At 50.9% G+C, this 24,757-nt stretch overlaps 2 protein-coding genes and 1 long non-coding RNA gene across 5 annotated transcripts in view; 1 reads left to right on the top strand and 2 right to left on the bottom strand.

Moving 5' to 3' along the window:
- Window positions 1-37: 37 nt before the first annotated feature.
- Window positions 38-7,530, bottom strand: EIF3D (eukaryotic translation initiation factor 3 subunit D). Of its 2 annotated transcripts, none has more exons than XM_054631755.2 (15): window positions 7,373-7,530; window positions 6,941-7,074; window positions 6,687-6,732; window positions 6,173-6,309; window positions 5,993-6,078; window positions 5,444-5,516; window positions 5,193-5,305; window positions 4,852-4,984; window positions 4,123-4,270; window positions 3,759-3,889; window positions 3,229-3,314; window positions 2,874-3,003; window positions 2,253-2,395; window positions 1,194-1,474; window positions 38-194 (listed from the first exon to the last, which is right to left on the bottom strand). In XM_054631755.2, exons 2-15 carry the CDS (start codon window positions 7,061-7,063, stop codon window positions 181-183), a joined length of 1,644 nt encoding a protein of 547 aa, XP_054487730.1. In that variant the 5' UTR covers window positions 7,064-7,074; window positions 7,373-7,530; the 3' UTR covers window positions 38-180. The 2 variants fall into 2 exon arrangements, with proteins under 2 accessions (XP_054487730.1, XP_054487729.1); XM_054631754.2 differs by having other exon boundaries at window positions 5,193-5,308.
- A 63-nt stretch (window positions 7,531-7,593) lies between these two features.
- LOC143694113 (uncharacterized) lies at window positions 7,594-21,682 on the top strand. The gene is made up of 2 exons (XR_013182343.1): window positions 7,594-7,915; window positions 16,123-21,682. It is a non-coding gene; the product is annotated as an uncharacterized LOC143694113 (long non-coding RNA).
- Window positions 21,683-22,001: 319 nt separating this feature from the next.
- Window positions 22,002-24,757, bottom strand: part of CACNG2 (calcium voltage-gated channel auxiliary subunit gamma 2) — a 52,630-nt gene continuing 49,874 nt past the window's right edge. For both annotated transcript variants that reach the window (XM_054631770.2, XM_054631769.2), the window contains 2 exons: window positions 23,187-23,327; window positions 22,002-22,765 (listed from right to left, as the gene is read on the bottom strand). In XM_054631770.2, coding sequence (XP_054487745.1) covers window positions 22,230-22,765; window positions 23,187-23,327 — 677 coding nt within the window. In that variant the 3' untranslated portion in view covers window positions 22,002-22,229. The remainder of the gene's footprint in view (window positions 22,766-23,186; window positions 23,328-24,757) is intronic.

The following is a 24,757-nucleotide window of genomic DNA, read 5'->3' on the forward strand; positions in this document are numbered from 1 at the left end:
CCAGGCACACACACACACACACATACAGCGCCGGAAGTCGGCAAAAATCAACTTTATTCCGCTTTCCCCCATTTATGATCGATGTGCAGCACAGCCGGGGCAAAGGTACAGCCACAGCCCAGCCCCGGGACTGGGGCTCCCCGGGCACTGCAGCCCCTCCCTCGGTGCTGGTTGCAGGGTTCAGCTCTCTTCCTCTGAAAAAGAAGAGAAGCAGAAATTAGGTGAATGCAGCTGGAGGAAGAAAACCCCAAAATTAAACCCTCGCTGTCAAGGAAATGCCACAAGGAACACAAAAAACCAAGGCTGTCACTTTGGGAAATTCATCCCACCTCCAACTGTCTCCTTGCCTCTGTCCAGCTTCCCAACAAACCTGCCCATCAGCCAAGACCACACACTCGTCATAAACAATTTACATTCCTAGGCAAATTACGCAGCAACCCAACTAACATTTCCATAATAAAATCCAGAGCAGCTGGGCTAAGCTTACAGCCTAAAAATAATCTGGGAGATATTTTCCTATCACAGAAGCAAGAGCTCTAGGATAAATGGTTTTCCTCTGTCAGTGGAGCACATATAGATCTCACATCAGAGATGGTTTTAGGCAGCAAAGGGAAGGCAGCAGTTGTCCACTGGGCACCACTGATGCTCCAAAACTCACATCCAGACCAGCCAGTGATTGCTCAGCTTCAAGAGTCACTTCAGAAAAGCCTTCACCACGTTCCCTCAATTGCGCTCTGTCACCACGCATTTGAAATGTGTCACCTTATAGTCACTGCCATTTCTAAAACTGCAGTCAAAAAATATCCCAGAACCAACAGAAATTAGCACCCACCCACTCCTGCAGACCTTGGGGCTGCTGAATGAAGGGCTTCTTGGCAGGCTTCATTCTGCCACACAGTGCTCTGGATGTGGGACCTCCCCACAAACCCTGCTAAAATCAGTCCTCATCAAGTATCTGTACAGAGGCACAACATCTGCATCTCCAACTAGGTGCTGTTTTTCTTCCAGCTGAGTACTCCCAATGTCACCCACACCTTTTCAACAGAGTCCCATCCTTGGGACCACACATTCTCCAGCCTTGTTCCTCTCCTGCCATTGCACTGGTCAGATCTGACCTTTTAACTCTGGACTTAACCATACATAACCGACTAGAACATCACTTTAAAGCATAAAGCTCCAAGTAGGCTACAAACCTTCCTCTTCCTCTTCTTCCTCCTCATCCTCCTCATCTTCATCAGAGCTAAAGGTGCCATCAGGCAAACTGTAGATGCGGATCACCTGCTTGTTGGGGTCCTTGAGGATGAGATACTTCCCCTCATCCAGCTTCATGCAGATGTCAATGACGCATCGCAGGATGCCCCAGGCATTCTCTATGCTCAGATTAATCTGGCTGGCAAATTCGTTTGGCTTGAACTGCTGTGTGCCCAGGATCACGTGGCGGGCAGAATCCTTCACGTGGTAACGGGATACATACCTGGGGGGCAAGAAGAAACCACAGGGGTATCAGGAGATTACGCCCAGACAGCAGAACACCAGCAAGAAAAGCAGCGTGATCATCTTATTTTTGTTTTCTGGGCTGAAAAATCCTAATACTCCAACACTGAAAGCTAAGAGGATTTCTTGGCTACAAACTGTCAATCTGTGATGCACCTGGAAATCCCCAAATCGGATGGAGAGGTACAAAAGATAAAGAAGAATTAGCCCCACAGATAAAATTAAGAAATAGCACGATTAGCTGGGAGTTTGGAATGAAAAATATGGAAAAGAATAAATTCTGTGTCTGTGGATGGAACTGAGGGTGGCAGAACCACTAGAATTCATTTAGCAAAAGCCTCTTGTTCATTACCTGCAGTACTCAACTGATTTTAAGCTGACAGTTTAAAAAAAAGGTGTGGTTGTATCTCCCCTCACCACCTAGTTTCTCAGTTACAAGGCACTGAAGATCTCAATCAGATACCCGAGAGGCACCACAGTCACTGTATTTATTTCCCTTGTTGGTGACCACAGCAAAGAGGCTGAGAGCCCACACAGGCCACCTGTCCCTCGTGTGTGGGGTGAGTCACAGCTGGATGCTGAGAGGAAGCAGCTTACACCAAGGCTGGTGCCCTCACCACAAGCTTTCCTTTTTTGGCCACTCAAACACTGGGTGATTTTAGCATTACTTGTTCTGTAAATGCTTCACTCAGCCATACACCAAGTTTAATACTAGAAAATGCACCTGGAAGACATTTGGTGTGAACCGCCCCCCTTACCCGAGTTTAAGGTACTCTGATCCAGCCAGCAGTGCACAGCATGTCCAGCGGGCCAGCTTGTAGCTGTTGTTCTTCAGCTCCGTGGCAATGACAGCCCCTCTCTGAGAGTCCAGCTTCTGGCGCCAGTCCACCCCATTGCAATACTGAGAGGAGAATCGGAACCAGGGTCAGCCTGACAAGCCAGCAGCAGCCATCTCTTCAGCCACCTTGTCATCACAGAGGGAAGCTGTCTAGCCTATGGTACTACATGAGGGAGTGCGAACTGCAGCCTACAGAGAAAGCTCTTGCACTGGGAAGGGAGAAATCCAAACAGCTGGGATTGCTCAACATTTGTGGCACTAGTTAGAAGGGGCAGTTTGTGAGGAAAGAATTCTAGAGAACCGTAAGAACAGACTGGCTACTATGCTGAACACCCAGGGAGACAAGAGGGTTCAAGCCAGCTACCTCACATTTAGGGGAGAATCTCATCAGCATTGCTTGTCTACCAGAGTTATACTCCTTAGTGGAATGTAACATCCGGGGAACACGGCCAGATGTTTGTCTCATCTTCCCTGCTGTACCTGGCATGTCAGGCAGCAGTGAAGCAGTTAGAGTTAGCTTGGGGATCCTGTTCTTCCTCACCCTTGAATCCCACTCGTTCAGTGTTTTGATGTTGATGAATGACACTTCTCCATTAGCTCCTGTCATCACTCCATCATGCTCACAGCGGACAATGAGATCTATATCATCTCCCAGCTTCCACCTTCGGTACCTGCCAATAAACAATCCAGCTGGTTATTTCTGACCTTCGGTCTCTTCCAGATCCATGTAAGCATCCAGCAAAATCCTTTCCTCCTTTATCTTTTCACTGTGAGGTCATCCATGAATCCCTCTCAAGGTAAAGCTTCTATCAATAACATTCCCAACCTGTTTTGCTTCTGTATCACACTGACATCCTGCCCCCTGCCAAATCTGGGCATCAGAAATATCAACTTACCTGTATGCAACAGAGGCTACTTCATTTTTATCCATGTCATCCTCCACAAAGGGGTTTGGGTTGGGAAACTTGTACTTCTCTTTTCCCTGAAGATGAAAACAGCAGAGCATGTTAGGAGACAGCTTTCCTTTATTGGAAAAATATTCTTTTACAGCAACAGTAGCTGATTTCCCTTATGTAGAGAAACACCAAAACATTAAGACAGCTGATGAAAGCCTCATGCCCACATTAGTCACAGCACTATAAGCAGTACTTGTACTGGCACTTAGGCTTCCTTAAGTGTACTGAGAAGCCTGTCTACATCATCAATGGGAGTAGGATGATACTCTGTGAAATCAAGGTGAAAATCTTTCTACAACAAAGTCACACTGCTCACCAGAAATAATCCCACCTCTTTCAAAACTGAAAGACCATTGGTATAACACAACTGTCAATTAAAATGCTTCTGTTCTGTATTAAAGCAGCCTTAATGAAGCCTCTTCTTGAGACTCTGGAGCACAGACCCACTACTCATCACAGTTCTACCGTACCATCCTCAGACACTGCTGGGAGAAGTTATGATTGATGTAGGTAGCTTCCATGGCCAAGTTGCGTGGAGAATTAAAAGAGTTACCCTCTTCCTGTGGTGGTTCATTGGCTGTTTCACTCACTGTCAGGAGGTCTGGGAAGAAAACCAGATGCAAATGGTTATACTTGGGGGAGTAACTATGTCAGCTTTAGTGAATTGCTAGCCCCACATCAGAGCAGAATACTTCAATACTGAAGTTCCCCACACAGCTATCACACATACTGCAGTAATAAGCTTGTTCAGGGGGCTCAGTGTGGACACCTAAGTAAGCATGAAGAAAATATGACCCTACAGCTGCAGAAATTCCTTTCAGGACTTTTCCTCACCAAAATCTGAGTTGTCCCTCTTGTCAAAGAAAAGCTTGGATCCAACTCTCTGGACAATGATATCCCAGGAATAAACAGAACGAGTGCAGCTCATCAGTGTGGCCAGGATGGCATCTGTGGCAAACACATTCCCTTGTGTCTTGGCCAGCTGTGAATATAGAAGGAGGAGAAAACTGTTTCAGCAATAAGAATAGATATCCCTTCCCTAGGGATAAGGGAAGGACAAGAAGTGCTAGCAAACCAGATCACTGACTTCTGCTGTTCTGACTGAGAAAGCTGTACTGGTGAGTACCCCATCGACTGCCAGCAAAGCGTAAGGTACTACACAGCAATCCTGGCCCACCCTCACCCACACAAGGGAAAAGTAAGAAACTGCTACGAAATATTAATTCTGTTGGAAAATGCACAGCTTCTCACTGCAAATCAAGTCACAAAAAAGAAATGTCTGAGCCTTCCTCACCTTCAAAAGCAAGGCCCAAGGATCATGTTTCTGACCTAAGTTTTCTTCCCAACATACCTCAAGTACTGGTCTTCTTGCCCTTCCAGAATTTTAGCTTTTCCTTGGCCAGTGCTCCTACCTCTGCCTTAATCTAGCTCTGCCTTCCACCTCAGAAAAATACTGGTACCAGTAATGCTGGTACCAATGCTTCTTGCTTTTGCCATTTGGTCTGATGGTGACAGCTGGTCTCCAACAACAGCCCACACTGAATTTCACAAACTGGTGGATACCTTTCGGATAACTGGGTCATCCGTAGTGGTGACGGTATGGAAGATGCGCTTAATGCTCCTCAGGAGCTTCTCGTTCCTTGTTGTAATGCGGTCGAAGGCTTTGTCGTAGTACTCTAGGGCTCCACAGCACTCTCTGCAAAGATAAGAGGACCATCTGGATACCCCTCTTACAGATAACACCACCCATGAACCACGCAGGGCCTGCTGGGTGTTTCATTATCTCCCCTTGGTTTTGGTACTTCATAGAGAACATTGGGACCAGGCAGGAGACCTCTGAGCTCCCGCTTTCCAAAAATCCGGTCACTTCAAGGAGCAAGCAAAGGGCTGTCTTAGGAACTCACATGTCCTGTGGTTCTGACACCTCCAGATAGCGCATTTTCATCAGTCGAGGGAAATCCATCTCCTCCTTCACCTCCCAATCGCTGCGAACTTCAACAGAGGAGTCACGAGGTTTCTGCTGTGCGGCCAGAGGGGGGACACGTACAGAGAGAAATGGAGACACATCAGGATTTGTGCGAGAGGAGCTGCCCTGTGAGTGCAGCCACAGAAACTTAACCATCAGAGGGGGCACAATGCTGATCAGTTTGTCTACCTGTGATTTCTGGTCCCACTTCTGCCTCACTCCAAACTGCTTCTGAAACTTCTTCTGTAGGCGCAAACGATCTCTAAAATGACAAATGTGAGAAAAGCCGTGATTCCTATATGCCACAACCACTCCTCCACTTCCAAACCACTACCAGAGGAGCACTGCTTTCAGACACTGAGCTCCTGAGACATTTGTTGAGCCATCTGTTGATCAAGACACCCAAGGCATTAAGAAGTCTGTTCTTAGCTCTGAGCAGCTCTTTATATAGTTCTACCTGAAGACTGAAATGCAGTTTTCAGAAAGGATATTCACTCTTTAGAATACCACCATTACTTTCTAAACACAACTAAAGATTTCTAAAATTATTAGGAAGCCATTTGAAATCCATGCTTTTAAGTACTAATGATACTAGAACAGCACTGGACTCAAAACACCCTGAAATTCTCTGCTGACTGTTTGCTCCAGCAGATTCTGTTACTGTAAGTTTGCAAATTCATCAACAGTATGTTCACACACTCCAACCCGAGCTCAGTATGCCCATCTCTGCAGCCTCACCTCTCCTTCTGCTTGGCACTCTTTGGCAGTGTCTGCATGCTGAACTGCAGCATGTTCCGACGGTCCTTGTCTCTCCGAAGGTTCCTCTGCAGAAATGACAGAGAGAAAAAGGAACCGATTAATTGGGAAGAATCCTGTGGGGCTGAAGCTCCCTCTCATCCTGTCTCAGGGACACCCTACCTGTGCAAACCTCATGCGGTTCCTCTGGTACGCTGTTTTCTGTGTCCGGGCTGTGTCCACCAACTGGAAGCTGGTCTCATCCTCCTCGTGGAAATAAGCATATTGGCTTCCACCCCCAAACTGTGATGAGTACTTGTCTGGGAACAAAACAAAGCAACTCAGCACCAAGGTCCTAAGGAAAAACCCTGATGCTTTGCCTCTTTCTCTCCCCATCTGCCTTCACCAAAGTCTGATATCTAAACTAGGACTCCTGCCTTATACCTGCATGTCTACTCCCCCTCCACACCTCCCTTACCAGCCCAGGCAGTACAAAAACCCAGAGTAAGCCGCAAGGACAGGGAGAGCCCCACAGAGCTCTCCCAAGGGTAAAGCACGCTTCCTAAAGTAAGCTGCCTGTCTTGCTGAGGTGTGCAGGTAATTACAGGGTGGGTATGAGACATGGAAGCAGGAACGACGCTTAGAAGGAAACTTTGCAGAAAATAAACCCCAGAGACAGCCAGCAGACCACACGTACTTGTGTATCTTTTATCCTGGTACGTGGCTCCTGTCCAATCGGCCACCTAAGAACGAGCACAAACAGTTAAAAGTAAGCATTAACACAACATATGCTCCATGTTTAATCCTTTTGACTCCCAGCTCTGCCTGCCAGCCCTGCTAGGTGTTCACAGTGTGTTAGGACGCACTGCCAAGGGTGCCGGAGGAGCAGCCAGGGTAACAAAAGCGAGCACGGGAGGCAGCATGCAGGGGTGCCCAGCACGGCACAGGTACCTTGCCCAGGCGGTCTCCTTTGCTGAAGGGCTGGTACGGCATGTCCTTGAACTGCTCGGGCACAGCACACGGGCCCCAGCCGGAGGGGTTGTCCTGGATCACAGGTGCCACAAACTTCGCCATTTTTAAATTTTCTAAAGGTGGAAAAATGAAAAAAAAAACTCTCAAACCCTCAGCTGCCGCACGGTGTGGCACCGAGACCTGAGGCCTTGCTCCGGCACAAGCCACCGCCAAGGGAAGGCGCCTTCGCCAACCAGGCCCGGGGAGGAAGGAAGGGTCCCGGTGGGCGCTGCGTGTGCCGGGGAGGGGCGGGGACGCGGCCCCACCGGAACCGGCGGGAGCGGCGGGGCGGGGCTGGGGGGTCTCGGTAGGCGCGGGAGGTGCCAGCGCGGCAGGCGAGCGGCTCTGGTGCGACCCCAGCGCCTCCCTCACCTGCGCGGCCCCGGCGCGGCCCCGATGGCGGCGGATCCAGCGGCGGATCCGGGAGCGGCTCCGGCGGCGGCGGCGGCGGGCGGGGAAAGGGCCGCGCGCAGCCCCGGCGCGCCCTTCGCGTCAGCGCCGCGCGACGGCAGCGCCCTGTCGTAAACGCAGAAAACCGCCAGCCCCCGAAAAAGCGAGCAACCAGCGCGGCTGCCGTAAAGCGACAGCGTTGTCGCAAAATGTCAACTATTAAAAAAATTTCTTAAGAGAAGTTGTTCTTTAATGTTTGATCTTTGAGTACTTTCAACTCTGATCAGCAAGAAAAGAGGTTTAATCTGTGGAACAGGAACTAACAAACAAGCTCCAAGTGATGTTCAGGTGTTAGAAAGACAAATTACTTGACAGTAGAACTGCCTTGTTAAGGTTTAGGGATCAACGTTCTTCAGTGACCTCAGGGGAGGCTAACAAAGCTTGGGAAGAGGGTTGTACCACAGATAGTGGACACGAAGAATGCAGAATTTACAAGCCACAAAGACATTTGGAAGAACCCCCAAGGTAAGGAAGAAACTAATAAAGACAGCTCAGCAGCTGTGCTGAATCAGCTCCAACTGAGTAAAAGGTAATTCTGGCAGGGGGAGATCATGGCCACTGACCCAGGAAACCACCAGCTCAAAAGGAGAGAGATACTGAGCATGCAGACTAATTAGCATGAGCAGGGAGAGGCCCATTAACCAATAGAACACAGAACACTAATTAAAAAGAGAACTAGGCAACTTATAGCCAAGGGTCATTACTGCCTTCGTTTGCCAAAATATATAAAGAATGAGAAGTTTTGGTAGTTGTTGTGCTGGCTTTGTGGATTTGCCAGCTAGCACCTCTTTCTATGCAGAACTGTAAATAAATCAAATATCTGGATTATGTCTGTGGATTGGCCTCTTGCAGGCTGGGTGAAAAAACCAATTTTGGGACAATACTATCATTTACCAAAATTTCATTCCTGCTTAATTGCCACTTAATAGAGAAAAAATATGCAGGAGTGAAGGAGAGTATTGTTAAGGATAGTGTAAATTTGCCCCGGTGATTAAAATGCTTGAGTTTGGTTTTTAAGTGTAAAAGCTGGGGGTAACGTGTGACAAAAGCCATTCACTTTGTACCCAGATGTCATAAAGAGGAGGAAAACTTGGCTTTCTGTGTGTGGTGAAGGCTCAGCAGAGCACAGCAGCCCAGACAATGGTGGGGTCAGAAACATCGCCAGTGCTAATGGTGGCTACACTTCTGGAACTGTGGAACTTCTCTTGGCAGAGGTATTCAGCCCTATGGCAAATGCCTGTTGGGAATCGTTTTGGTGTCAATGACTTGCCTTTTTTTTTTTTTTTTTTTTTTTTTTCCCTTTAGAAAACTTGAGTTCAACTTAATTTACAAATCATGTATTGGAAAAATATTGATTCTCAGCTTAGTCAAATACAGATTTCAACTATTAATGTGCAGTTCCCATCTGGTTAAGTTTGCTGTACATACATATGATGGAGTTACTTTGAGGTCTGGTTGGTAAATTCCTGTTTTCCCAGATAAAAATGGAGATAGAGGTTAAGAGATGACTTTAATAGGGAACAGATGTATAGGACTCTGGACAAGAAATATGTCAATAAAATCACATGCTAGGACAGGAAACATGACTTAATGATGTGCTTCTTCATTTTCTCACACATACAACTTCTTAAAATAAAAATTTATTCCAAACTCTGCAATGATGCTGTGGAAAATCAGGTACTTTTCAGGCTGTAGTTGTATGATCATTCAACCAACATTTTGTTTTTAGAGGGTGTTACAGAAACCACTTAACTTTGAGAGTTAAAGATGGGTGAAGATGGTGAATGGGAATTGCAGTTGTCCTTGCTGTGTTCACAGTGTGATATTTGAGCTTTCCCATTGTCCCTGATGGCTTCCTTGGACCTGCTGGAGGCAGACCTAGGGCTGGAAGTTGGATTCAGCCCTACAGCCTCTCTAGGAGACCATGAGCCAGTGATTTAATACAGCAGTGCCTTGGGTCCCTGTCTCTGTAATTGGGTTAGTATTTCTTCTCAGGGAATGAGGACAATAAATCATTAAATCCCAAATGTTCTCATGCCAGAGTGATTGAAATTTTCTCTACCCCTAAAAGAGCAGGATCTGGTTTACAAATCTCTTCAGCTCACAGGCTAAAAAACTCTTTAGAGAATTTTACTGAGTATCTTTTACCTAGGAAGAGTCTAGATCAATATTTTCCAGGCAGAGAGGTTGTGCATTTTCTTCTTTATTTTCCACTTGTGATTGCTCCTCGAGAAAGAACCGAAGCTGCAGCGGTCTTTGCTTTGACAAGACACCCTGCCATTAATCACAAGTGAGATTATTAAAGTGCCTCTTCCCGCTAGCAAAATAAAAAAAATCCACTTATAGAAATACAGTTTATAAAATACAATTTGTAACTGTCTCACCTAAACAGCCTTTTTGGAGACAAACATCATTAGAGCTGGAACTGCCTCCCTTGTCACTTGCAGAGGCTCAGTGGGATGCCAGCTCCACAGTGCCTGTCCCTTGTCCCCCCAAGCTGGCTTTGTGGGCTCAGAGAGACTCAGCTTAGGAGATGGTGAGGAAAAGAAGAAGAAGTTCCAAAGAGAGAAATAGACTTAGGAATGAAGGAATGAAGAGAAATAGACTGATTAAACAAAATCCTGTGCTTTCCTCCATTTCCTCTTCATTCCCAGGCCTGCATGAGGTGCATGCAGAGAATGTAGTGCTGCTGCTGTCTACCAGAGATGGCAGATCCTGTGCAGCTTGGTCTCAGCCCTTCAAATTTCCTTTTCTGGTGACACAGTTGGATATAGGTGTGGGTTGGAGGAGATGGCATGCATAGGGAGTGGCTGGTGCCACTGGGATAAATGCTCCCCTGGGCATGAATCCAACCTCCCATTTTCTTAGCAAGGAGAAGAAGAGTTCTATAAAAAAAAGAATCCAGTCTTAAGCAGGGGAGATTTTCTGCCACATTTAGAATCATAAAGTGTTAAGGGTTGGAAGGAACCTTAAAGATCCTCTAGTCCCAACCACCCTTGCCATGGGCAGGGACACCTCCCACTAGACCAGATTGCCCAAGGCCTTATCCAGCCTGGCCTTGAACACTGCCAGGGTTGAGGCATCCACAACTTCCCTGAGCAACCAGTGTCTTCTCACCCTCACAGTAAAAAATTTCTTTCTAATATCCAGCCTAAATTTCCCTCTTTCAATTTGTAGCCATTAGTCCTTGTTCTATCAGTACGGCTCCTGATGAAGAGCCCCTCTCTGGCTTCCTGGTAGTCCCTCTTCAGATACTGGAAGGTTGCTATGAGATCTCCATGAGACCTTCTTTTCGCCAGGTTGAACAGAACCAACTTTCTCAGCCTATCTCAGGTCACATTTCCCAGGAGAGGGAGTAGGTCTGTCCCGCTTCCCACTTCACACCAGGCACTGTACCTCCCGTGTCCTGCTGGGGCCCTGCAGCTCCTTGTGCCTCTGCTCCTGTCCTGCTGACTCCACACTCTGCTGCTGCTGCAAACAGTTCCCCTCCTGGCCTCTGGTTTTCATGAAAGGCACGTGAAATACATCGCTTCCTGGAAAAGTACTCCAAATACACTTACCTTGCAATCATTTGATCCTTGATCCATAATTTCAGTTCATCAGTTAATTAATCATTTAATCAGTTAATAAGGCTAATCACTCTTCCCTGGAAGATGCTCATGAGAACAGCCAGATAAATTGCTCCCATCTGTTTCTCTGTTCTTGTCTCCCACTTCTCTGGCTTTGGGCTCTGTGCTGGTGTTTGCAGGCCCATAAAACAGGGGCTCATTCCAGCACCGTAGATGTTCCAGTCCAAAACCTTCTCTGCCATCCATCTCTGCAGTTTGGGGCTTGCTGGAGAGCTGTCACCCCATGAGCTGGCTCTGCGTAGAGCAGCCTCCTCCTGCTGAGAGAGGCTAATACACAGCTCAGGCTGTGTTACCAGGGGCTTGCCAGGTTTAAGTGAAGGAGAGCATGTCCAAGCACCCAACCTGTTAGGGGCCTTTCCTAGAAAATAGATCACCTCTGCCTTGAAAAAGCTTTGGAAAGCCTTAAGATGAGTTGCTTTGCAGCTTGTATGATGGTACTTCAAATTAAAGAGGATTGGAAGACTAATGTTCACATTAAAGCACAATTTTCCAGTAGTTCTTTTTCTCATTCTTATAAGAAATGCATCAAAAATAGACAGTTGGGTTCCTGTTCCTCACTAAAGACCAAACACACCGTATGCCTGTGCCATATGCTTAGTCTCCACTGCCCCGTGCTTCTTGACAAACCCAGAAACCAAGGGAAATAGTCTTCAGCCTTAACACCTTCCCACTGCAGGGAACCCTGATGTTCACACACACCTCCTCAGGTCAGATTCCTCTTCTGCAGTCATTGTCATCATCTTTAAAGCAGCAAAGCTTACTCCTCCAGGGCTTTTGTTGTAATCAATTTTGGCCATGTATGAACTGGCTCATGCCCTGGATTGATGTTCACAGGCTGGGAAGCCCTCCTTCCTTCCCTGGCCCTCCCCTTTGCATCCCATCTTTTCCATGGCACTTTTATCTGCCTCCTCAGCCTGCTGTTCTCTCAGGACAGGTGATTTGCTGCAATGCTTGGCCTCCTTTCCAAGAGCTTCATTCCTCTCACTGTTGTCCTGGTTGCTGAACTATAAACCTGTCCTCTCATCTGGTGGTTGCTCACCAGCTTTGTCAAGGAAATTCTGGTTGGATTTCCAGGAAAATTCTTTATTGGATTTTCAGGAATCCTGGAAAAATGGCCATGAAACAGCATTACTGTGTATGTGCAGTGAATCTGATTTTTAATTTGCTGCCTGTGCAATCTGGTGGGGCTGGGAGCAGGTGGCACCTGGCAGATTTGCTGTGTGTGTTCAGACCAGCCCTGGCTGTCTGGTAAGGTCCACAAAAGGAATGTGCTGAGTTTATTGTTCTTGGTAGCAGATAGTGCTTTCACTGTGAGGCTTTCCCCCTCTTCCTCCTCCTGCTGTGCTGAGCTCTCCCTGGCTGCTGGGCTGGATTGTCTTGTCCTCACAGACAGACAGAAACTGAGCAAGGACAGACTTCCCCTTCTTAAACCCCACTGCTTCTGTAGGCTGGGCTCAGAGCTGTCTGCTCCCTCCATGCTACCAGGAAAACCCACAAAATTTGGTGTATCCAAAAATTGTCTTTCTGTGAATTAGTGCTGTCTCTTGCCTTTTTTTGACTATTTTTGCCACCAGTGTCAGACCTCTCCCAAGGTTTCTGTAGCTTTGACCTCGAGGGTCTGGACCACATGAATTGCCAAAGAGACAGTGTGTGTGTCATGCTGCATCCTCACCCTTGGCTGCTGAGCACTGCCCTTTCCAGAGCTGCAGAAGGAGCCCAGGGCCCGCTGCCTTCCCTCAAACTGTCAGCAAGATTGTCTCCTTTGATCTGCATTCAGTGTTGGATTTTATCCTAGCAGCCAACAGGCTAATTCCACAAGTTTATTCTACAAAGCTCAATTAGAGCAGCTGGCGCCAGCAGCGTCCCTGCTGGCTCCAAGCCTGCATCAGGAGAGGAAGATTGGTGCAGTGGCTGGGGTATGAGCTTGAGAGTCCACAGGCTCAGCTGCAAATCCCTGCTCTGTGGCTGTTTTCTAGGTGACACCAGTGAGCTTCTGCAGTGGGAACTTGTCACCTCCATGCTGTGCAGGGAGGGACAAGATTCCCTGCCTGACTGAAGGAGATACAAGCTATGGTGATGGGGAACCCTGTCAACAGAGGCTGCTGCTGGGAAATGCTGCATAGATGCAGCCAGATCTACAGCAGGGAGGAGGATGTGGCCCTGGGAGGTGGAAGGCACACAATGCCTTCTCACCACTGAGTTAGCGGTTTGCTTTTCACCTGCTGGAGCCCTGCTCTGTGCCCTGCGATTATCCAGTGCCTGACTCGTATGCTGCACTGCCCTCAGAAGGATCTCAATGTGAGCAGAGCTATGGGCAACATGGGTTTTCTTCGCAAGGGCCCTTGCCCAGCACATAAGCACTCATGGTTATTTCCTTCAACATCATCAGTGTTAGAGTAACTTCCATGAAAAATCAGAATCTTCTGGGGCTAAACATGCTGTGCAAGTGCTCTTGCCTGGCTGGTCTCTTCTCTGGAAGGCTTAATGTTTATGCCAGCCAGGAAAAGAGGTCTAAGCAGAATATCGGGAGGCAGAAAAAGAGTGCAAGCAATTTCTGCTAGGAAACACAGTTGAACCCTATTTGCACAAGACCTACTTTCAAGGCAGTAAGGAGCCAAAAGCTGATGCTACCTATGTGTAACATACTGTTCCCTTCCCAGGGACTGTCAGGAAGGTCCCCACAAAAGAGAAAGGCAACAAGCAGCAGCCCAGCAAGTCCATGGTAGCCATTCCCTTCTCTGCTCCTTGGTAAGTCAGAGACAGGGCTGGCCGACACGCTTGGCCGCGGACAAATGTGCCTCTCGGGGTACAGGGAGTGCGGAGGGTACAGGGAGTACGGAGCCTCGGGGCCATTCCTTCCTCTCCTCTTGAGCAGATTTCAGCGCCATCTGCTCTCTTCTGTCTTTGGAGGAGTCAGCCGGGTGCTTTTGTCCCTTCTGGCAAAGCTGTGCTGCGTATGTCCCCCATTGGGCAGCAGGTACCCCGAGGCAGCTGGGACGGATGCGCACTCTCAGCCTTGCTCCAGAAAGCTCCCACTGCAGCAGTCCAAGGTCTTTCTTTCTCTCCTTTTTCCTGTCTGCAGCCTGTTCCTCTGGATCAGGCACTTCCCAAGGTCACAGCTGACTCCCAAGGTCAGGCCCAGGCTTTGCACTTGGCCCCTGCTGTAGGGGATGGGAAGGGGTTAGGGCTGGGAAGGAACCTTCCCTTCACCCCTTTTTCCCCAAAGGATCCACAAGCAGCACCAGATACTCGAGGGAGAGTAGCAAGGGCAGAAGGAGACATGGGGCAGCCATGGGGCTCCCTGGCCTTGGAAATGCTTTGTGGAATTATTCTTTTCAATGCATGCATGAAATATTACCCTATTAAACATTCCTAGATGATCCCTGGCCAGGCACCAGTCAGAGCTGCAGATTTTAGAGTAGGAGAAGCAGGGGGACTTGCTGATGATAAGCAGCTTCCTGGGCCATGCTGCCTCCTACCTTATGGCCACACCAAGCTCACACTAAGAGCTTTGCTGTCTGCCCTCCCTTCCTAAAATAATACGTCCCCCTGTGCTGGCTGGAGCCCATTACGGGTGGGTCTAAGCTGAACCCCCATGTAAATTATGTCCCTGTGTCCCCTCTGAGATGCTGTCAGGAGAGGGGGAATGAGGGAAGGCAGGTAGTGAGGAGCCCTGGAAGAGCGGAAAAGTCTGCTGGCCACCCCTGTGCCCTAGGGGGACACCGGGCAAGGGTCCTAGCGCTGCATCTTCCCTGGAAGCTGTGGGGCTGCTCCAGCTCCCGCACAGTGCGGCTGTGAGGCTCCGCTGCTGTGCCGAGCTCGTCCCACGGGATGGCACTGCCTGCTCAGGAACAGGCAGCCCGGCCGGCGCCCCTGGCAGGCATAAATGCAGCAAATTAAACCGTGCTGGCAGATTCTGATTGACAGGTCCCTAGAGAGCAAAGTCCCTTGTTTTTTCCATCCCCGAGGGGATCAGGAGCAGCAGGAGGAGCAGCAGCAGAGAAAACCCTTTCCCAAGCCCCGTACTTTGCCCTTGTGGATCTGTTTCTGGGACTCAGCCCACAGCCGTGCATCTTGACCCCTTTGCTGAAGCCGCGGGTGTCGGCCAGCCGGCTCCTCCACTGCGGGCGCTCCGCAATGTCAGCAGCTGACCGCTGCAGAGGATGCCGAGCCTGCCGGGGCCCGGCCCTCGAGGCGTCCATCAACCGTGGCACCCTCCTCGCTCCGAGCTCAGGGTGCAAGGCCCGGAGGTTTCAATAAAGGGCAAGCGAAACGAGGCCAGCGGGGTTTGGCGTCATTCGCACGTTACTCCTCTCCACGGTGTAAAATTGGCACAAGTGACAACGCTCTGCCAGAATGGTTCACGTCTGTGTTGGCTCTGCCAGAGCCAGGTCAAAGCTGGGATTTGCAGCCAGGAAGATGGAGGCAGTCACCCAATTTTTGCTGCTGCAGTTGTGGGAAACAGCATGGCCCACTGGGGTGTCCTGGATCCTCTGTCAGGGTCCTCAGTGTGGCTCCCATGTCTGGCAGGTTCTCAGCACCCCTCTATGGGCCAGTGGTGGATGGCTTGAGTAAGGCATAGTCACCATGGACACTGGGACATCACAGATGTCCTCCCTACCCTTGTGGGCACAGATCCCCAGCTAAAGGTCTTTTTATGGCCATGTCTGGGTGGCAGGACCCTGTTCCCTCTCTCGGGCTGGAGGGGAGTTTCTCATCTCCATGGGGCATCTTGGTTGCACAGCTACTCTGGAGCTCTGTGGAGCTGGCAAACTGTGGTACAAGTATGCTTGGTTTGATCAGAAGTTCTGTAAATGCCCTGCCTGGGTGAGGAGCTGCACACTGCACAGCAGCCCATGTGTGGTCCAGCTCCATGCCTCAGCTTAGTGTGAGGGTGACTTGTTCCCCACTCTTGGAGGTAAAACTCAGGCTGGTGGCATTTAATTCACATCTGCTTAATCTGCATAGGTCCTACTCAAATTTTATCCTCCATCTGCCACTATTCCCTACCAAAACTGCTGCCTCTTCTTTCTGTCTCTCCAGAAGGTGTCCAGAAGAGCCTGGGGAGAGGAGGGGAGAAGGCCCCAGCAACTGGAAGGGCCCTGGGAAGGAGATGCCAAGATGTCTGGACCCACCTCTACCTTTGGGAATACTTCCAGGCCATTCAGATAGCCTGTCCTTTGCCATCCTTGCTCACCTAGCAGCTTTAGTTATGTTGACTGTACCTCTTCACAGACCCTCCTCCTCCATCAGCTCTGCTTCTCAAACCTTTCTGTGTCCTTGGCCTCGGTGCTTGGCTTTTGAAAGGCGAGCTGTGTGGCTGTCTCCTTCCCCTGTGGCAGTCCTCACACACAAGCAAGACAGCAGGCTTGCGTGTCTGACGCTTGGCCTCTCTCTGTAGTCATCTGGCACTAAAAATTATCTGCAGAGAAAAATACTGGGCTCCATACCTGGGACTTAATATCCTCCCTCACCAAACCATAATTACTAATTACCACTCCTGGGTGTTTAAACCATTTGAATGATGCAGTTAAATGCCCGATGTTAATTTAATAGCCAAGTATCTGGGTTTCCCCACATGAGGAGCTCTCAGAGCGTCTCCCACTGAAGCAAAACACAGCCAGCTCTGGCTGTGGTCCATATGAGAGAGGCAGCAGAGGAGCAGCAAGCACATGTTGATAGCAGACCCACACATGTGAGGGCCTGGGCATTACTCAGCAGCAAGTGCTCCCTTGCCCCACACCATCCCCCAAAGGGAGCCTCCTCTCCAGCTATGCTGTGCCTTCATGGGATAGAAGACCTGTCACCGCTGCCAGTGCAGGCCAGCATCCCTTGGGCATTGCAGGCCCTCTGGAGTTCAGATCCTTTGCCAGAGCCATCCTTGCAAATTGCTCTGTCTCAGTAGGGCAGCACTCTCTCTGGCAGATGCCCTGCCTGCCTTCTACCCATCCCTGGCCAGCATTTGAGAGTGTGTCCTCAGGTTTGGAGGGGCACTGTCCAAAATCATCCCTGTGCAGAGCCAGACAATGCATTCCTCTGGCACCTGAAAGCAGGGAAAGACCATTGGCCCCAAAGAGGTCACAAGGCCGGGGCATGACAGGGACCTGGCTGAAGGCATTGGACCAGACTCTGCCTGCTCCATCTCCACTCTGGCTGTGTTGCAAGGGGCCTGCTGTCTCTCCTTCCCCACTGCTGGGGCTTGGGACTGGGGCAGGAACTTTTCCAACCCAAATATTTTAACTGACCTCTCAGTCACGAGGCCTCAGTGGCTCAGTGCTGTGGAGGAGAGGACCCTGGTGCCCTGCTCACCCCTGGCATACTCAGGGCCTGCCAGAGCACACAGTCAGCAGTGGGAGAGGCAATCACGTGGAATGGGGAGCACTGAGAACTAGGAGGGGAGCAGGAAAACATATTAGGGTCTCTCACCTACCTAAGTGTTAACGTGCCTGGGGAGAGATGGGGAATGAGAGCTTCTGCCCACGCACAAGTCGTTTGCTTTCGATGCTGCCCCTCTAAGACATCACTTAATATGACATTAATTAGTTAATGTTTGCAAAGTGCTTTGAACATGAAAAGTGCTGTATAAGTGCTGAATATTAGTACTAATTACTATGGCATGGAGGCTGGCGCAGTCTGAAGAGAATTCCCCACACCTAATTTCAGGCCGGAGCTGCTTCGCTGCCTCATCCCAGAGAAGGGGAGAAGCCTCTGCACCCTATGAGGAAATGCACCCCTCATGGAGTTGTGTGGAGGGGGCGAGCTGTGCACCCCCTTCACTCCAGGCAGGATATTGTGTGGGAAGTGTAGCCACATCTCCCCAGTGCCTCACTTGGCACTGAGGAGGATAAGGGAGCACACTCTTGCCCCAAGTTCTGAAGCAGTCCAGGATTGGAAACATCACTGGGTGGATGGAGGATATGCAGGGAGGTTCCTTCAGCTTATCCCACCCATGCCCAAGCAGGAGCACTCAGCATGGGGGGAGGCTTCAGAACCAGGCAAGGAGATGAGGAGGAGGTGAGAAAGTTTTGGGGTCTGTGCACTAGATGGGGTGGGAAGACAGGTGCCTCCTAGATGTGCATGTGGCAGGGCCAGGAGCTCCCTGGTGTCCCCCAGACAGGCTCCTGGCCTGCTTTGCTGCCTATCCCCTCCCTGTGCCCTCCTTCTTGGTGAGGACGCTGCTGGGAAGGGTCCCTGGAGGAGGAGCAGAAATGGGTCGGCGGGTGCCCCCGATACCTTGGCAGTGGAGCATCCTGCCAGCTGGAATGCTGGGGTGGGTGTTAGGTGCTACCAGGGGCCCAAAGGAGGGGGATGAGCTGGAGGAGCTTGTGCTAGAGGGGGTGCAGTGAGGGCCAGAGTGGAGACCCACTGGTGCTGCCCAGGGGGTAGAGATGCTGAGCACAGGTATCAGCATGTGTGAGGTGCATTGGGCAGCAGGGAGAACTGCAGTGCTGTGATCACAGTGCGACCCAGCAGCACCTGCTGGGACTCCTGGAGCCAGCTGTGCCTTCCTTGCTGCTGCCAAATTAACTGCCCTGCTCTGACCTGCTCATCCAGCTCACTTGTGTGCTGTGGGTCACACACAGAGAAGCTTTGTCACTCAGATGGCTGTCCTTCCGTGTCATCCCTCTGAGGTAGCAGTCACAGAGGCTGATGGGGATTCTGGTCTGCTTCAGAAAGCCACGGAGGGTCTCATGGGAAGTGAGAGCCCAGTGCGGGGTGAAGGGAAGCTCATTGGTGACACCCTTGCTGCCAATGGTGAGTGGGAGGTGAGGGGATGTGCCTAGTCCCCTTTGTGGGGATCTCGCCTCCCTGCTCTGCTGCCACCTTACCTGTTTCTCGGTCTGCATGTCCAGCTGTAAGTTATTCCCCCTCTCCAAGCTCCTACCTGAGCTTTTCTACCAGGCACCCACTGCCAACCCAACTACTGAGGAAATTGCCATGAGTGGCTGAACAAAACCCCAAAACAATGCTGGAGTCACTTTCTTTTTCCTTTTTGAGCCCTCCAGTGTGTATAAATTCTGACCTTGCTGGCAATTCTCGGCTTGCCATGAAAGCCACTGTTTGCAGTAGGATTTGGAGCATCAGCCTTTGTGGTATCTCCACACCAGGAAGAATGGAACAGGAGGGGAGATGCTGGAAGCTAAAGAGAGGCTGGAGCAGGTGTTTTGGAGGGCAGCAGAGAAAGCCCATGTATGACTCAAGTTTACCCACACTTACTTAGAATAAAAAGTTTTGGCAAAACACTCTTCTCTTGCCTTATCCATTCCTGTATCTCGAAGACTATCTTGAAGCAAGCCCATCCTCTGAATTTCCAATGAGGATGAAATTGTCCACAGCAGTACATTCTCTTGCTGGGTTTTGTGGTACTCTTCAGGCACTACAAATCCCCCCCAGTAAATCCACATAAACAAGGACCAAGTTATAAAAAAAAAATCTTTATTTCATGTACCAGGATTTTTTTTTTGTCATTTTCTCTTTTTAAAATTTTTTTCTTTTTAACAGTCTGAAAAAAACCCACGAAATAAAGGAAATGGAGGTTGGTTTCTTGTACTGGTTTGAGCTGGACATGAGCAACACCCTGGGGAAAATTCTTCCCTTCCAGCCCTTGCCTCCTGCCCACGCTCTCCCGGCGCCCTCCCGCACTCTCCCCTTCCCTCCTGGCCCCGGGGCGCGCTCAGCCCTGTGAATGCTCCCCAGCTCCGAGCAGTGTTGGGTGGGGATGGAAACCCCAACGCCACCTTCCCTCTACGCTGGAATCTGGGGAACTGGCTTTGACTTATTCCTCGGGAGGCATTGGAGGGGGTGAATATCCCCTGTGAATCGTTCTGAAAGGGCTGGGGGGCCACGGGAGGGGATGTCATTAGTGGGGTGGGGTCTGAACAGCCAGCCGAGGCGCTCGCATCCGCCTCTTGCCCCGTGATGCCGTTTCTGGGGGTGACCCCGTCCCTCTGCTGCTCCCCGCCCTACCCCGGAGCGGGGAAGGGAGGGTGGAGTGGCAGCGGGTCGGGGGTGCGGGGAGGATCTGGCTGCTTTACAGCAGAACCCCCGCTGGGACCTGGAGCGGGGACTGCGCAGCTCCTAAAACTGGAGCAGCAGGAATGGGGACGGACAAAAAGTCGAAAAGTGGGTCTGAGCTGCCGAAGGGCTCAGCGGCCCCATCCTGCAAACTCTCGGCTTTGTGCCTGCCCCGGGCGCTTCTGCTCTCGGGGGCAGCCCCAAAGGGCTCCCGTCCTCCTGTCCTCGCCCCGGGCTGGCCGCTGTCTGTGGGTGTCACAGGGGCACCCCATCACCCCTGTGCCACCTCCCCTCCCGCCTCCATCGGCAGCGGCTCCCGCGGAGGGAGCTGCATGGAAAGGAAAGCTGGCACCCCGGTGCCCCCTTCCCCTCCCTGAGGGGCGCCAGGGAGGGAGGGGGCGGCAGCCAGGCCAGGGGCCGGGGAGGCTGGGGGGGCCCAGCTGGCCTTGCCCTGCTGCTGCGGAGGGCACCACGGCGGTCGGGGACCCCCAGGAGGAGGAAGAGGAGGGCGCAGCGCGGCGGGCGTGGGGACACCCGCTGGCTTGGCACCTCTCCGGCACGGCTCGGGGGCTCTGCCGCGGGCACTGGCAGGGGCACGGATCGAGGCCGGGCAGTCTGTGGCCGGCTTTGGCTCGGGGTGTGCTCACTGTGCCCAGGCCAGGACGGGAGCGCTTTCAGGGGCGGCTGGGCGGCCTCACCGTGCCCCTGCATGGCTGCAGCCCCGCTGATGCGGCCCAAGGGGGATCTGGGCAGATTTGAGGGGTGCATGGCCACCCTGGGGAGCCTCTGGAGCATTCACAGGAGAGCGTGCGCCCACCAGGGCAAGAGTGTGTGAGCGTGGGCACACGTGTGCGCGAGTGCTGTCCCCCCCACAGCATCCCATGTGTGTCCCCCCCACAGCATCATCACCCTGAAAGGATGGGAGCCCCAGCTGCCCTCCGCCAGCCCTCCCCACCCTCTACCTGTGCCTCCCACACAGCTCCCTGCTGCCTCTTTTCTTTTTGTTCACAGTTTAAAGCTGAAGAAAACAAAAATTAAAAGAAAAAAATACTATCTGTTGTTCTTGCAAGTAAATCCACTTATTATATTTACATTTATTTATAGCTGTTGTTTTATTAAAAAATTGCCACTTTATTTTTTTAAGAAACCTCTTTTGTCCTTTTTTCTTTTTTTGTCTCTGTGTGTGTGTCTTTATTTACTGTGTCTGCTTATTTTTTGCACTGTCACCGTTAACCCCAGGGTCCCCAGGGCTGGGGAAGTGGGGACCCCCCTGGGGACACTGTGGAGGGTGACTCAGCATCAGCTCCTGCACTCCCTGGGGTCACTTTAAACCCCTGTGGATCTGTGGAGGATGAGCAGATCCCCACGGATCCCAGGGGAATGGAGTGGATCCCCGTGGGTCTCAGGGGAACAGAGTGGGTCATGGCTAACTCCGGCACCCAGGATCCTGCATAACTGGCCCAAGGACACCGAAGTCACTGGCAGCCGAACCCCCATTCCCTGTTCCCCAAGAAGCCAGTGCTGGGTTAAAGGTAAGTGGGGAACAAACCATAAAATGAAAGAATAAAACCTCCCAAAATTAAAAAAGCTGCCTCCTCCTCCTCTTCCTCCCACTTGATTTATTGTCATTTGTTATTTCTTGGTTCCCTTTTATTTTTTTAATCTGTTTTTATTAAATGTTAAAATAATGGTACATGGGAAATCATGCATTTTCTTTTAAATTTATTTCTATTTTTTAAATCTCTTTCTCTCAGTTTTAAGGATTTTCTTTTTTTTCTTTTTTCTTTTGCTTTTTTTTTAAAGAATTTTTTTCACTGTTGTCTCTTTCCTCATGTTTCCTTTTCGTTTGTTTGATTTTTTGTTCACTCACTTGTTTGTCTGCTTATCTGCTTGTTCCTTCGTTGTTGTTGTTTGTTTTTTTTTTGTCAGTTTTTTGTTTGCTTTTGTTGGTTTTTTTTGTGGATTTTTTTTTTTTTTTTGCATTGGGAAGGTCCCCACTCCACCAAGGGGCGCTTCCACCTCCTCCTTCCCCACCCCCCTGCTGCCCCCTGCCCCCTTCCACCCTCCCCACCCTGCAGCCCACCCCCGTCTCCTCCTGCCCGTTCCTGCCCCATTTTCAGCTCCTGGCGACGGCTTCATACCGGGGTGGTCCGGCGGTTGGCTGTGTTGGTGTGGATAGAGTCCTTGTTCTCTTTCTGGATACAGTTGTGAACCTGGAGGAAACTGTTATCCCTGTCGGAGTTGTAGGTGGCGGTGGGGGTGGTGCTTGCCTTCAGCGGGTCCCTGGTCAGGGTGTACATCGAGATCTCTGTTGATGGCAGGGTGTTGAACCCTTTGATCCCGACGGGAGAGGCATCCCTGGAGTGTGAAGGCTCGGTGGAGCGGGAGCTGGAGCGACTGCGTCTCTGATAGCGGTACCGGTAGCTGGGGATGCGGGTGATGGCGGAGGACTGGAGGTAGTCCGTGGCACGAGCGTTGGCACGCAGCTGTTTGTGCCGGTCTATGAACATGTGGACAGCCAGCACTCCCACCATCTCGGCTATAATGAAGGACAGGGCCCCGAAGTAGAAGGACCAGCCGTAGGAGTAGCTGTTCTTCTTGGAGTCACTCTTGGAGGGGTCTCCAGCGTTGGCTGATATGTATACGATGATGCCAATTATATTACTCAGACCTGCAAGCCATCCGGAGGGGGAGAGAGAAGGAGATGTCAAGAAGGTCACACATGGCAGTGGTGGGGCTGAGGGGTTGAATCCCCTCCTGGATGGACAGTTTGCCTTGGCAAACCCTCCTCATGTGCCTGCCACGTCCCTGGACCACACTCCTGGTCCCTGAGAGATGTCAGATGTTAGAGAAACTCTCCCTCTGTCAGCTCCCAAGCAGGAGGAAAAGCCTCTGCCTGCCTGCCTCTGCTGGGTGAGCAGGCAGGATGGAGAGGCGTCCTTGTGATGCTGCTTTCAGCCCAAATAAGACTTATCAGGGCTGGGAAATGCACACACTCCTGCCTAGGCAACTGTACCCCAATGTCCTGGCTGGGCAGCCCCCCAAGCCCTGGAGCCCACCCCTGGGGCATCAGGCTCTGTGCACCCCTTTACCTGCAGACACGAAGAAGATGCCGGCACTAAGGATGATGTTGTGTCGGGTTTTGTAGAACTCGCTGGCTGCAATGCAGAGTCCACCCATGAAAAGCAGAATCACACTCAGGATCGGGAAAATACTAGAGGCTCTAACAGCCCCTGCAGAGGAGAGAGGGAGGGCAGGGCAGAAAGAACAACACAGGTGTGAGAGAGAGGAAAAGAGGGCATGGAAATGACACCGGAGTGAGGGGGACACGCAAGCGCATTTAGTGGGTGGGGGTGAAGGGGAGAGACAGAGGGCAATGTGCAGTAGGGGAGTAATTTAAGGAGAGATAAAGGCATTGGGGGATGGAGGGAGGGAAGGAGAGAGAAACAAAGTGTGTCAGAAAAAGAGAGTGGTCCAAAGCAACTCTCCCATGCCCTGGCCACTGCTGCTGCCACAAAGCTGGTGGTTCTGCATGGCGAGGCAGAGGAGGCTGTGGGGCTGGTGACTGGGCTGGGAGCCTGCCTGCATTGTCTGTGCCCCCTCACACTGTTTTTTCCTCTGTTTTTTGGGGGACTGTGGGCTGGAGGGGGAGCCCAGGCACCATTCAGCTTCTCCTTCTGCAGGGCTCTGCTGCTCAAGCCTGCACTTCAAAGAACAGCAACCCAAATGCTTCCTGCAGAGTTGCTCAATCTCGAATCCTCCCAAAAGGGCATGAGCATCTCAAGGAGATTTTTTTTTTTTTTAGGGCTGAGAAGGAGCTCGTGGTGCCATGCACTGCTCTGCAGCTGCAGTGAGGACTGAGAAGAAACAGTCCCAGCCCTGTGTGCTGAAATGCGGGGCTTAACCTAGTGATTAAATGACTGGGCTGCTTCCAGAGGGCAGTGATGGTTTGGATGTGCCAGCTCCCACACACGCACACTCTCCATCGGTCGATATGGGAAGAGCTCAGCCAGCAGAGGGCAATGGCATAGATGCACAGATGCACGTATATGCTCGTATGTGCATGCAAAACATACCCCAAAGCTTCTGGGGGGTCTGACTCGTGTTCCTGCAGTGAAAGGCCACGTCTGTGTGTACGCACACCCACACACACGGGCACACACGCACACACCGCTCGTGGGCGGCTCGGTGGGAGCCAGAGCTCTGCCTGAGTCTGCGTTGCGAATATTCCTATTTTTTTTTAACTAGGAAGGCCTTCTCTCCTCCCTTCACAAGAGAAAATAAGCTGTTAAAGTGTGAAATGAAGCCTTGCTTGATAAAGAAAGGTATCAGACGGGCTGGTGCAATTCTGCTTGTGGAGCAAAGATCTGGGAGGGGGGATGAAAGCTAATCCTTCCTTGCCTGCAAGAATGAACCCAATGAAGCAAATGCAGGACTTTTCCCTAAGTGAGCAGAGACCCCATTTCAAAGACCCTGTTGGCCTCTGGATCCTGCTAGGCTCAAGCAATCAGCTCTTTGAGGGGGGCCTAGTGCGCTGCTTGTGCATGGGGAATGCAGAAGGCAGGGAGAAAGCTCTCTTGCTTGCTTTCCAGCTCTGCCTGGCTGTGTTTCAGGGAACAGGATAACAGTAATAACCATCTTAATAGCTTCTGGAAAACAAGGT

Source organism: Agelaius phoeniceus, chromosome 5, assembly GCF_051311805.1.
Source record: "Agelaius phoeniceus isolate bAgePho1 chromosome 5, bAgePho1.hap1, whole genome shotgun sequence".
NCBI lineage: Eukaryota > Metazoa > Chordata > Aves > Passeriformes > Icteridae > Agelaius > Agelaius phoeniceus.